The 13734-nt window shown below is 50.6% G+C and overlaps 1 protein-coding gene across 2 annotated transcripts in view; it reads right to left on the bottom strand.

Moving 5' to 3' along the window:
• Window positions 1–8667, bottom strand: part of ACTN4 (actinin alpha 4) — a 70109-nt gene extending 61442 nt beyond the window's left edge. The window contains exon 1 of one of the 2 annotated variants that reach the window (XM_057713259.1): window positions 8404–8667. In XM_057713259.1, coding sequence (XP_057569242.1) covers window positions 8404–8565 — 162 coding nt within the window. In that variant the 5' untranslated portion in view covers window positions 8566–8667. The remainder of the gene's footprint in view (window positions 1–8403) is intronic. The other variant, XM_057713258.1, reaches the window with a different exon arrangement.
• Between the last annotated feature and the right edge of the window lie 5067 nt (window positions 8668–13734).

The raw sequence follows: 13734 nt of genomic DNA, 5'->3' as shown, positions 1-13734 counted from the left end.
TCAGAGTTGGAGTAGGAAGGATGTGGATTTTAAAAAAAAATGTTATCATGGAATGAACTGTGCTTGGGATTTGTTGGAAACTTTAGAGTTCTTTTTAATTTGTCAGTGTTTGTGAAAACAGGCAAAAGATGCAGGCACATTTTGCCCTGCTATTAAGAAGTCACATAGCTGAGATTCCAATTCTAAATGCCTAGAGAAAAAGCACACATCCCAGCCACAAAGCCAACAGTGGCTTTCACGGTGTACTCTTTTTCTCCTCCCTCCCCCCTCCCCCTCCCCCCTTCCATGCCTCCCTCTCTCCAACCCCCCCACCACCCACCTCGTGTTCACACAAATACACATCCCTCATCGATAACACGGGCTGCCCTGACTCCTGTGCCAGGGAACAGAGGCCCCTTGTCCCCCTCCCCAGCACTGCCACAATACATGTGGATATTTTCCTGTGAGACCGGCTGGCAGCAGCATATTTCTGCCCAGTAGCCCCACATTCCACCACTGGTGCTGCCTCTAGTACAGAGGCGCATCCCCCAAACAATCAGCAACTCAGCTTCCACGGCAATACCAACTACATACCTTTTACCCACGCCCTGATTTAGACTGATCATAAAGCACTGATGTGTGGACAGCCGCACACTCACATACCGAGGCCAGTGACACTGGTAACACTGACTGAAGCCGGCTTCCAGCACTGCCCCTGGAGCTTGGTAAAGGGAGGCCCGTCTTTTCAATAACGCAAGCTGAAGACTCACAAACCCCCCTCAAGCAACCTCCCAGCGTGGCTGATTGCTCAATCACTTTCAAGCTTTCTCCTGTGATGTTTCTCCTAACCTCAAACCGGCCTTCTCTGCCATCGAAATGAAGCATGTATTTAAAAAAAAGAAAGAAAGGAAAAAAGAAATGCGTTTATTTGACTTCCTGCCATGCCCCCATCCTGGCTGGCTGCTAATTAAGACATTCTTGGAGCTGGTATCAGAGTCCTTACTGGTGAGGAGGTAAGATATGGAAACCCTTCACCCTGGGCTCTTTGGAGGTTGAAAAACCAAATGCGTTCCCTTTACAGTAGAGAACAAGAGGAGGAAGGCGTACTGCCTGCCTTCCGCACTGCCTCCCATCCACCTAGACTGCGGCTTCCACCCACTCTCAACAGCCGTCAGGGAGGTGGAAAAAGATGAAAAGAAAAACCCACTAGAAAGCCAGTAACAAGACATCACTCAGCCCCACACCTTTGGGGGAAAAACTCTAAAAAGCATAAAACAAACCACAATGCCTTCTTTATTCCTGCCCAAAGCTGAAGACACAAATGCTATTGTATCGCTGGTGTTCTAGCATCCCATTCAATCATTTCAACACCGTCAACATTTCCCGAGATGATTTCACTGTGTTCTGCGGAGCAGTAACTGCCACTTGCAACTACTTCTGCCCCATGTCCATAGTTCCACAGGAGACAATCTGTTCTGCTCCGATATTTGGAAGCAAAACTTTTAAATTAGCCTTTCTTAACTCGGCACTGAGGGCACTGCTTTCCTTTCTGAACCTAGGATGCAAATACCCAGACAGGGTTAGCAGTGTGGTTTATTCGTGGGCGCAGCCAAACTTTAAGTGTATATGTGTAAGAAAGCTGGAGCCTTAAAAAAGAGAAAGCAATGTGACGAGCAAGGGATAAACCCACAATTCTTATATTTAAAACGTGGCCCTGGTTTCTTTAAAAAAACAACAAAACAAAACAAAAAACAGACCCCAAGAAACCTGAACATTTGAATGCAGAGATAAACCCAGTGCCATCCAATCCTGAGGGTAGTATACTGGGAGGCCGGGCAAGCAGGACAGGCTCTGTGCTCCTGAGTAAATTACTCTGTCCTGCTTCTTGCGGAATGTTTCCAGGGTCAAGTGAGATAAAGTTTTCTCCAAGTGCGCCATGCACACATGGGAGATTTTAAGGGTTATCCACACTCTCTATTAAACCTTGAAGGACAGGGAGGAGGTCATCCCCTTTGATTCTCTTGTAAACCTTCTGATCACATAAAAGAGAAAGTCTCTGCTTGGTACTCTGGGTCTTTAACACCTCACCAACACTTGCCAATCTCCTTTTAACAAAGGGAGCAGGCCTCAGGCCCAGAGCCTGCAGCAGGAATAGTACCTGGCTAGAACTTAACGACACTGTTTTGTTGTCAGCCTGTTTATTTTTGCAGTTTCCTTCTATTTATGGCCAGGGAAGTTGGGCTTTCCATTTACAATACTCATATAAATTTCCCCTTTAAAACTGAAGTTAAAAAAGGCAAATTCACTTAAAAGAATATTATTAAGTATATAAAAGCAAAAGCGGCTAAGGAAAAATCACAAACAACTGAAGTTTAGGAAGTATGGAGACAAGCACAGGGTGGGGGTGAGGAGGGCTGCTCTGGTTGGGGAGCCACTGCCCCTTCTGGAAACACAGGATGGTCATCCCTTGCACTTGGGGAAATGGGGCTCATCCCATTCCAGAAAGGCAGGAGTCAGCACAGAAACCGGTGGCAAATAGCAGGTCCCAAGTAAGCTCAATTCACTTGCTTTTAGATACCGCTTCAGTACATCACATCTAAGAAAAAAGGCCACTGGCCTCTTCCGGAGTAACTGCTGCTCAGACTAAAGAGAAGGCAACCAGGTTACACCAACCAGCTTTTAAAGACTTTGCATGGACATTCCAAGTTAATGCATCTGTTGTTTAGGAAAGGAAGGGGAAGGGGAGGGGCATGAAAGAACAACACAACCAAAAAAGGCAGGACACCAAGACAAATGTCTCCAGGATTTTTAGAATCCCAGGGAGACTGCTACTTGGACAAAACTTCCCAAGCATTGCTATAAGGACACTCTTGCCAGTTAAATGTATGCAGTTTTCACTTTCTGGAGGAGGCGGGAAACCTTCTCCTCCCAGCCAGCGGGTTAATTTTTCCTCCCAATAAGATGACTCTTTAAACAGGGGCTGGAATTTTAAATGATTCTGTTTCTCTTGACTCACTGAACCTTACACTCCCTGATACCTGGGTTACCCACTAAAATGTAACTCATAAACCTTCCCGAAGAAAAGCAAGTGTTACTTGTACCACTTTCAGACACTTTATAACAAATTCTGGGTGGCTAGACAGGCAACACTGTAAAAGCTAAGTTTCCTTATAACTGCCGCTTGATGCTTTGATGTTTCAAAGTTTAACCTCATCCTAAAGGAGACTGATCTTGAGCTCTCAAACTACCCATGACATAAAGACTTCTTTCAAAGCTCCCTGGATGACAGGATTTGTATCTGCTCAAGCAGAAGCTTCCGCCCACCTTTTAGTAGGTCAGTGTTTCAGTTACCACTGCCATTGAATTACCAACTTGCTATCACTTGCCTCCTATTTCCATGAAAAAAGAAAAGGGGGGGGGGGGGAGGGAGAGTTAAACAAGGTAACTGTGAGTGCTCTTGTTATTCTGTAAAATAAATAGGTGAATAAAGGCAACGGAAGGGAACTGACCAGGACTGATGAAAACATAGACATCACTAAGTGAAGGAAATAAGGATAAAACTGGGGGAATCACTGATCTAGAATATACCAAATGCCAGAGAAGAGTTAAACATGTTGATAATTCTGCCATTCAGAAAACTTGAAAGAGCAAGTGATACCAGAGCAAACAGCTGTTTCTTAACTATTGTGCCCTTTCCCGCTCCCTCCATCCCCCCAAAAATAAAAACAAAAGAATTTTTTGGTTTTGTTTTTAAAGAACAACCCTAAGATCTGGTCAAAGGCTTGTACAAGTCCCAGCACATTATAAATCAATGTGGCAAAAGCCAAAAGTGTTCATTTCAACAGTGTTAGAAATTCCTTGAGCCTTCCCCAAATCAATTCCTTTTTGGCTCCATTCTCTTTGCTGTCATCTGTGGACAGCACTGCCAGATAACTTGTACTACTCACTCAGTTAACTCCGTAAAAGTGGGCTGTCTGGCCAAAGTCGGCCGTGACTGGAGTATATGTTTAAATGGCAGAACTCCCCACCCCAGAGGAATCCAGACTTGTCCCCGCTCCTCTGACATCTGATTAAGAGGACATTCTGAGAGTACAAGCCTACATTTTAACTGACCTCCAGGACTGCATCTCGGGAGTTTAACAACACCAGCAGCACCTGGATATTAAAACCCCACCCTCATTCCCAGGGTGATTTTCCTCCAACACTTTCACCAAAGTTTTCCTACAAGGCAGCCCACTCTAGGCCAGGCAATCAACTGCCATTAAATGAAAACATTTAGCACCAGTTCCAAGTGGACAGTGAGTCAGCTCCCCGCTGCCAAAGCAGCCTTCTTGTTGGTCTCAGGGAGGGTGTTTCAAAAGGCAAAGGGCGATCCTGGGCTCAGGCCCTGGAGCCCGCAGAATTAGATGAAGCATCAGGCGCCACTCTATGGCACCAACCAGATTTCAGCTCTCAGCTGAATAAGTGTGAGTGGCATCAAGGCTCACTGTACTCCCAGGCCGTCTTCCCACACCTTACCTCTTCTGCAGTCATCAGAAAAGCCCTGTTCTTAAAACACATTGGTGGGGGCGGGGGGGGGGTGAGGACAGAGGCTAGCAGCTTGAGTAGCTTCCCCTACTCCTCTCCCAAGAAAGCAAACAGGAGACCTGCCCGCCTCACATACTTACAGTCTTTAATTCTAGATGACAATTGAGTTTGGACTTTTTTTGGTTTTGGTTTTTGTTTTCGGTCAGTAACTTATTCAGTTTTTAAAACTGCTAAGGATCTGCTAATCTTAGCCAGATCCTAAGAGGCAAGCAGTTAGAGTAATGGAACAAAATAACAGATGGCTACTTTGAGGTCTCTATCATCAGACTAAAAAACAAACAAACAAACAAAAAAACCCCGACTTGGAGAAAAACAAGACACCATCAGAACTTTCAAATAATTAACTCAAACCTAATAGAGCCCAAGCCAAAGGTCGGGGTCTAAATACTGAGGCCTTGTAAGCAGTGATGTTTCAATGAGCGCGCAAGCTTATTAGCAAAGGAGGTGATTCCTCTTGCTGTGATGAGAAGTTCTGAAGCAGCTACCAAGTGACCTCACCTGTCCAACAGAACAGAGGTGGCAAGGCTGTCCAGGCCCCTTTCAGAAACGGGGAGAGGGAACTCTGGCCCAGAGCTATAATTGCTCAAGAATTTGCTCAAAGGCCAGACCAGTCCTTCCCCCACACCCCTGGAGAAAACACGTAGAGCCTTCCCAGATCAGAACTGTTGCATAACCTACTTATCAGGTAATGCCTCGGTTATGAGGGTCCCTAGAAGGGCTTCAGGTAGAAGTGAGAACCACCAGGAATCACACGCACCCACCCTCTGATGTGGGCCAAACCTTGCTTAATTCCTAGAAGAATTCAATTCTACATGCTTTAAGGGCCTACAGCTGTCCCGGACACAGATTTTTAGAGTATGAGAGTACGCACAGGACATCCACAGGACTGCCACTCTCCTTGTGACCAGTGGCTCAGCCTTGGAGGGGCAAGAAGGGCAATCTGTCATTCACTAAAGCAATACTGAAGCGCAGAAAAATCCAGCCAGCCTGACTGAGGGAAATGAGGGTGGCGGGTTCCTCTTGGAAGGAAGACAACAGCACAAACTTGTGTATATGTTCCTTTCCATTACTCCTCCCATTTCAGAAAGGAACCCCACCTCATAATAGGTAGGTGCACAGCAGTGAAGCGCTATTTCCCCCCAAAGTATAGCTATGTGTAAATATTTGTCGCAGTTGTATAAAGCAGGACACACTAGAATCTGGCCCTTGTTGAGAATCCTTATTGAGCTGGTATTAGAGGTGCTGTGAGCCACCCTTTCCCTGAACCTTGCCTGGTCCTTGTGGAAGGGAGGAGGGAGGATGACAGAACAGCAGCAAGGCCTGGGGGTTCCGGTGAGTCCTGGTTCCCGCCCAGGCCTGAATGGTGCCCCAGCCTCACCCAGAGTGCAAGGGAGAGTATAACCACGCAGGAGCACACACCCTAACTCCCAGAAGGGAGTGGAAGTGAGCTAGCAAAGGGAGTCAGTCACTCTGGGAGTGGTAGAAGTCAGGAAGGGAGGGAACGGGAAGGTCCCCACTCCACTCCCACCACCTGAGTAAAAAGGCTCTGAAGCTCCTTCTCCCCAAGAACCTGGAGCTGGAGAAGACAGATCCCAGACATGCTCAAAAACAACCTCGTGGCCCCCTGTTCCCTTCCCAATTTTCCATGTGTCTTGGCAACTCTAACCTTTTCCAAGCCGGCACTGCCTCCGGCAATAAATTATTATTGAGACTGCAGGCTAGGTCTCTCCCCTCAAAAAGAATTTTTCTGTCAGATTATCTCAACCTGCCCACCCGGAGGTAGGTGGGGCAACAGATAAGGACACCACCACCAAGCCACCACCCTCCCCTCCCCAACTACTGATGAGGAAATTCAAGCAGAGGTTGGTAATTTACCCAAGGTTATGCCAGGCCCCACCCCAGGCTGCCTGGAACAGCTGCTCCTTTCACCCTTTCCCCTCCAGACTGGGAGACCTGCACAGAGCCCCCAGAGCCCCAACTCACAACCTCAAGAGACTTCCAGCCACACTCGTCACTCAACTCCCTCGCCTGAGTCGGTCCCCACGTTCCTGAGAAAGCTCCACCAAAGCTACCCTCCCAAAGTCCCAACACCATACACAGCCATCCCTGTAGAACCACAGAAGGGACCCCTTTGACCCCTCTTCATTTCACAGATACAGAACTTCACCGAGATCAAGGGTCTTACCCAAGGCCACACAGCTGACAACAAATCTGGGAAGACAATTCAGATCTCTGGAACGTATTCAATGCCTCTAACTGCAAGTACCTCCCACCCTCTTCACACACCACACTTTTAAACAGCCCCCTCCCAACACACACACACACTCAACATCCTCCTTTCTTTAGCTCTTCCTGCACACACTCAAACCCTCTCTTCTATCAGCTTGGAGCTCTCTGCTCTCAACCACCCTGGATTATACATACATACATACATACATACACACACACACACACACACACACCTTCTCTGGGCCTCCCACTCCTTTTGATCTCCCTTTCCCCACTGTGGGTCGTCCCACCCCCCAAATGCTTCAACAGCCCAACGTGTCACCTGAAAACAGACCCTGCTTTAGAAAGAGCTTTTCACCCCCCCCCCCCAAAAGACACAATTCTGGACACTCTCACCTCTTCCTCCCCAAACAACTTATTCACAACACACACACTCTCCAGTCCCAGGACTGCATCTCCAGCAGCCCCCACCCCCAAATTCCTTTCTTAGTCTATCCATCACACACTCCCTTTCTAATGAGACTTTCATTACTACTCTACCCTCCCTCCCTCCATCCGCCATTCCTCTCATTCTCTCCCGCCATCCTCACCTTGTCCAGGCTACCTTAGCCTCCGGCGCCGCCAACCCTTTGCTGAGCTTTGTCTACGTTCCATCAATTCTTCAGAACCCCTCCTCGAAACACTCCAAATACTCTCTGTATCCCCCTTTGGCCTCTCCTCATCCATGAGGCCTCGGCCTCAACACCTCCCCTTCTTATTCCTATCTCCCAATCTCCTCTTCCCTGTAGAACAGGGCACCCCAAATAAATCTCACTCCCCCTTCAAAACATCTTATTCACAGCTCCCTAACTTCTCCCTTCAGACCCCGAGTCCCAGACCTCCTTAACGACCCCCCCCCCCCGGTCCTCACCCCCCCTGAAGTCCTGGGTCCTTTCACACCCACTTCTTTCCTCAGCCCCTCTCTTGCCTCCACCTCCCAGTCTCCCTAGTCCTCCCACTTCTCTTTAAACTCCATAATCCCTTCCTCAGTACCCCTACTCCATCTTCAGACTTTCAGAATCTTTACCCCCTTTAGAAGTCCCCCAAACCAGGCTTCCCACAATTCCAACCCTCTTCAGAGGATTCCGCAATCCAAACAAGCCCCTCCACACTCGAGCTCTCTTCAGACTCCCCCAGCCCTAATTCTATCCTGACCCACAAATTCCAGACGCCCCCGTTTCTCTCTGAGCACCCCCAATCCATCCTGACCCTTCAGTCCCGCCTCAGACCCCATTCCATCTCAGACTCTCCAATCACCTCGCCGGTTTCCCCCAATTCCCCGCCCAGACCCTCCAATTCCTTCACAGGGCTCCCTGATTCCTTGTTTTAGATTGCCATGTTCCCTACTCGGCCGCCAATTATTTTTTCAGACTCCCAAGTCTTTGCTCAAGTTCTGCAACTCCTTTTCAGGACACCAAGCCCCTTCCCAGAGCCGCCGATTCCTTCCCAGGACGCCCAGTCCTCACCACAGACCCTGCAATTCCGCCTCAGGACCTCCCAGCCCCTTCCCGGCCCCCAGCCTCCCTCGGAAGCCCCCCCTCCAGCCCGTCCGGCCCGCGGGCCGCGCACCTTGCGCTGCTGCTTCTCCCAGGCCGGGTCCAGAAGCAGGTCCCGGTCCCAGTCGTCCTCCTGGGCCATGTAGTCGCCCACGGTACCCCCGCCACCGGCGCCATTGCTTCCGCTGCTGGGGCCGTACTGGTACGACTGGTTCGCCGCGTGGTAGTCCACCATTCCGCCGCCTCTCCCGAGCCCGTCCGCTCCCGCCTCTGCTCCCGCCCCTGTGCCCGAGCCGCCGCCGCCGCCGCCGCCGTCGCCGCCGCCGCCGCTCCAGCTACTTCAGCCCGCCCTACGCCCGCGCCTGCGCACTGCCCGCCGCGCCTGCGCACCGCGCCGCCGCCGCCGCCCTCGCGCGCGCGCGCGCGCGCGCCTCCCAACGCAAAAGGCATTGAAACCGCGCCTCGGGGAGCTCGGAGCCTGCGCAGAGTGCACTTCCCCGCCGCAATTCCGCTTGTGGACGAGCCGCGCCCCCTCTCCCGCGTGAGCGCGCGCGGCCTCCGCGTGTGGGCGGGGCCAGAGCAGGGACGGTTCGTAAGGCGGGTCTCGCCGTCAGGCTTGAACCCGCTCAGGCGTGGCATGTAATCCCATTCAGCAACAGAAATTCGACGAATATTTATTAACAGCCTACTGTGTGCGCTACCACTAAACAAGACAAACAAAACTCTCTGCCCTCTTGGAACTACCTTCTAGTGAAGGGAGACATCAAACAAAATTTTACTATGTAGTATATATATATTCCAAGGGGTTGTGTTATGGAGAAAAATCAGGCAGGGCTGGAATGTAAACGAAGTAGTCAGGGTGGGCTTCGCGGAGAAGGAGGACATTTGAACAAATATCTGAAGGATTCACGAAATGGACATAGGAGTTAGGTAGATTGAAATAGATGGATACTGGCTGATTGGGAAGGTAGAGGATTTTTTGGACTTTATCTTCATTCATTCAACAAACATTTATTGAGCACCTACTGTGCACCAGGCACTGTTCTTGGGTGCTGGTATATGATGTGTGATTAGTTCTCAAGTGGCTAATATGGGGGGGGGGGGGAGTGCCACAATAAATAAGCAAATAAATACAGATAAATGACACTGTCACATTGAGGCGTCTTGAGTATAAATATCCAAAGCTGAGCTCCCGATCTCCCTCTCAAACCTGGTTACCCCACAGTCATCCCCATCCCAGTCAATGGCACCTCCATCCTTCCAGCTGTGCAGGCAACAAGGCTTGCAGGCATCCTTGGCACCTCTTTGTCTTCACATCCCACACCCAGTTCTTCAGGAAATTCTGTCAGTTCCCTCTTCAAAGTATGTATGGAATCCACCCACTTCCCCATTCCCTCATGGCCACACCCCAGTCCTGTCCACCCTCACCTTGTCTTTGCTTGGACCACTGCAGCAGCCCCCTCACCATCTCTCTGCTCCTCCACTCACCACCCAACTCTTTCTCACAAGAAGTCAGAAGGAGCCTGTGAACACTTGAGTCAGATCAAGTCCCTCCCTCCCCTGCTCAGAAACTTCCTTTGGTGCCACGTGTCAACATCAAGGAAAGGAGGAAAGGCTGCTGGAGTCTTCCTTGCCCTGGCTCAGCCCAGCCCAGCTTTTGAAACAACTGAGATTACTGGGGCTTCAGCCAAACCCACAAGGGCTTACATGTCCTGGTCATCCTGGTCCCCATTCCTCTCCCAGCTCACCTCCCACTCTCCCCCTCCTCTCTGAGCTCCCACCACATTGCTGGCCTCCTAGCTGCTCCTCCAACACAACAGGTATGCTCCACCCTCAGGGCCTTTGTACACAGTGATACCTTGTTACCACTGCCTGGAACACTTTCCCCAGATACTGGATCCCCAGGGCTTATAGCCTCCTTTCCTGCAGATCAGCAGAAATATCATCTCCTCAGTGAGACCTCTCCTGACCACCTTTTTATAAATAGCATCCCATACCTTCCCAGCTTTATTTTTTCCAGAATACTGGTCACCACTTAATATACTACATGACTCGTTTATTTATTGTGTTTATTTGTCTCCTTCCAAAGGATGTCAGCCCATGAGTGGTGAGGATCTTTGTTTTGGTCACTGCTGTATCCCTAGTCCCTGAAGCAGTGTCTGGCACAAGATAGAAGCTCAAAAAATCCCAGGTGGATGAATAGACTTGAGACTGTGGTGAGCAATCTGAGTTTTGTTTGTTTTGAGATATAATTGACATATAATTCATCTTATTTCTTTGCCTGAAAAGAAGTTTTGATTTTATTCTAAGTGTAGTGGGGACATATAATGAATTTTTTCTAAATGCAATGGTAAGTTAGGGGAGGACTGTAAGCAGGGCTGGGGTCTGATTCAACTGTCTACAGGGTCCCTCGGGCCACACAAGGGGAACAGACTGTGGAAGGTGGAGTGAGTTCAGGGAGCCCAGTGGGGAGCCTGTTGCAAAGGTCCTGATGAGGCTGGACAGAAAGACAGAGGGTGGAGGAGGGGCAGTGGGAGAATTTGGGAAAGTGGAGCCTCCCAGCCTTAGTGTCATGAATTTTATGGGGGTGGGAGGCAGGGGTGAGAAGGAGCAAAGAATCAAGATTCAAGATGACTCCTAGGTTTTGGACCCGAGTAACATATGAAGAAGTTTACTGAATTCAGGGAAGGCCCTGAGGAGAGTGGTTGTTAGGGAAGGTAAGAAGGTAAGGGTTTGACTAAAGCAGTACAGAAGGGCTGTGTCACAGCCAACTGCTGGGGATGGGGATCAGAAGACACAGCTTCTCCAGGTATGGGAGCCACCAGGCTCTCTCCTCTCCTCTCTCAAAGGCACTGGAAGAGATCCAAGGGCAAGCAAAGAAAGGGGATGAGGCCCGCTTTCCCAGGTAATGCCACAACCTGGCCAAAGACGCAGGAGTGTTGGCTGTTTCCAAAGCGGGGCTGGGCTGGGGCAGGGTTGGGGCAAGCACCCTCTTCCTGCCTGACCTGGAGAACAAGCCCAGGACTCTTGTGCTGGGCCTGCTGGGCAGGGAAAGGCCACTCCAGCAATGGGCCATCTGCCCCTCCCTTCCTGCTCCCGGTCCACACTGAGAAACCTCCCTGGCCAAGGGCTCAGAGATGAAGTGGATATTCCCAGTCAATGAGGTTTAAATTAAAGGCTCCCTTTAATTGCCAGCTTTCAGGCCACTTCCCAGCAGCCATCCCTGGACAGTGCAGTCATAATAGCTACTGTTTATGAAGGGTCAAGGGGCAGCGGGCAGGAAGAGGGGGCAGGGAGAGATCCCTGAGCGAAAGGGTATGGCCAGTGGGCCCCGGCATTAGGGTCACCATTTCCATATCACCACTTCTTGGAATTCTCAAGACTTCAGTCAGAACTTATTAAATGCTGTATCCCATTACTGGGAAATCCCTGGCGGTCCGGTGGTTAGGACGCAGCACTTTCACTGCCGTGGTCTGGGTTCAATCCCTGATTGGGGAACTAAGATCCCACAGGCCTCGCGTCAAAAGAAAAAAAAATTATAAATGTTGAATTAAAAAAAATAAATGCTGTATCCCATTATTAACGCTACCTAGATGAAACAAAGGAGAGAGGGCTGTGTCCTCTCAGGGTAGGAAATGAAAAGGTCCTGGGATGTCTAGAGGTGACTACGGAAGCAGCTGAAACAGCAGCCCTAAGCCTGAGCCACTATGACAGACGAGTGCATTAACTCACAGCAAAAACTGAAGCGGGTACTCTCCCCAGCTGTAAAACTGAGGCACAGAGGGGTTGACGAGCACACCCAAAGGCCACTAGGCTGGTGTTTGAACTCAGTCCTTCTGCAGAGCCAGGCCTCTTGGCTGCTCAAAGGATGATCCTCCTGGAGCAAAAGCAGGTTGGGAAAGCAGGACAAGTTGTGGCCTCCAAACAGATAAAGGTCATTTCCTCTTCCCCTGCAGCGCGACCATGGCCCATTGTATCCTATACGAGGGCAACTGCTAAGCGGGTGAGTAGGAGTGTGCCCACCCAGAGTGGGTGCCTTTTGCTGATTCACACAACCAAATGGGTGGGTAACACATCCCAGTGTCCTCTCCTTCTACCCCCCTTAGACCTAGCACCCAAGTCGTGACCTGCAAAAGCACCCTTTGTCCCCAGGGTTTGGGCACTCCCTAGTTCCTGGCTCCTGCTCAGGTCTGGATCCCAGAGCAAAGGGTATCCTGTCTGGCCCTGGCTCCCTGAGCCAGCGCCCTCAGAGAATGATGGGTGTGAGTGCTGACAAGTGGGGACGGCTGGAAAGGCTGGCAGCTCAGGCACTGTCCTTTCCGTAGGCAGTGTCCCCCCCCCCAACGCGGTCATTTGAAAGGCACTCCCTCAGGGGCACTGGCGGTCTACTCAAAGAGATGTGCATCTATTGCAGCATTTGATCTCCATTTCCCCCTCAAGGCAGTCACTGTTGTCCCCACTCCCTCTTCCTCCAGACAACAGGCCCGCAGGTGAAGTCACTCTGCCCCAAAGTCTGGAATACCTAAAATGCAAATAACCAGCCTAAGGTCATTCTGCCAGAATGTCTGGAATACTTTGTAAAATGTGAATAACCAACCCCAACTAAGGGTCACCTGTCGTGTGCTAGGACTCCCGGCCACTGCAGGCTGGGACCTGGGATAGGGTGGACGGGTAAGAAATGCCCTGGCTTCAAATCCCAGTTTCCTTATAAAGTCTCACCAAACAGAAGAGTGCTGGGGACTACTTTCCAACATTGGGGACAAACTCTTCCCACTCTGAAATAACAATGACTCTGGTTTTCTAAGCACCAAAAACAAGCCAGGTCCTGATCTGAGAATTTTACTGGCCAGAGCTCACAGAATCCTGACTCTGACACGGGAGCATCATCCTCCCCTTTTCACAGATGAGCAACCTGAGGAACGGACGGCAAGGACCACCACCGCCTGAGCAAGCAGCCAGAATCCTCCTCCATTTGCCCCTCCAGCCACCGCCCCAGGGGCCACTAGTGGCTGCTTCTGTGAGGCTCAAGGGCAAAGGCAGTGCCTCTTCATCAGCGGGAACTTGGTGGCCGCACCTGTTCGCCTAGGTTTTCAGGACAGAAGAGGCCAGCCTCGCCCCGGGTGCAGGGCTGGACTCTGACATCCCCTTAACACCCTCCTCCTTGCTGACTCACCCACAGCGCATTCACACCCTCCTTTGCTGACTCATGGCTGCCTGCCCTCCACTTGTGACCTGACAGGTCAGGAAGGTGGTCATGGAGGTCAGTTGCTGGGTTGGGGCAGAGGAGATCAAAGGAGACAAAATTCAGCTGCTGGGGTGGGGGGTGGGGGTGGGCAGCCAGAGCAGAGGCGGCCCCAGCACAGGGCCCTGAGAGACCTGCGGCTAGGCCCCCGCTGGTGGGAGA

This window comes from Hippopotamus amphibius, chromosome 16, assembly GCF_030028045.1.
Source record: "Hippopotamus amphibius kiboko isolate mHipAmp2 chromosome 16, mHipAmp2.hap2, whole genome shotgun sequence".
Taxonomy (NCBI): domain Eukaryota; kingdom Metazoa; phylum Chordata; class Mammalia; order Artiodactyla; family Hippopotamidae; genus Hippopotamus; species Hippopotamus amphibius.
This window is presented reverse-complemented; position numbering and strand designations above follow the sequence as displayed.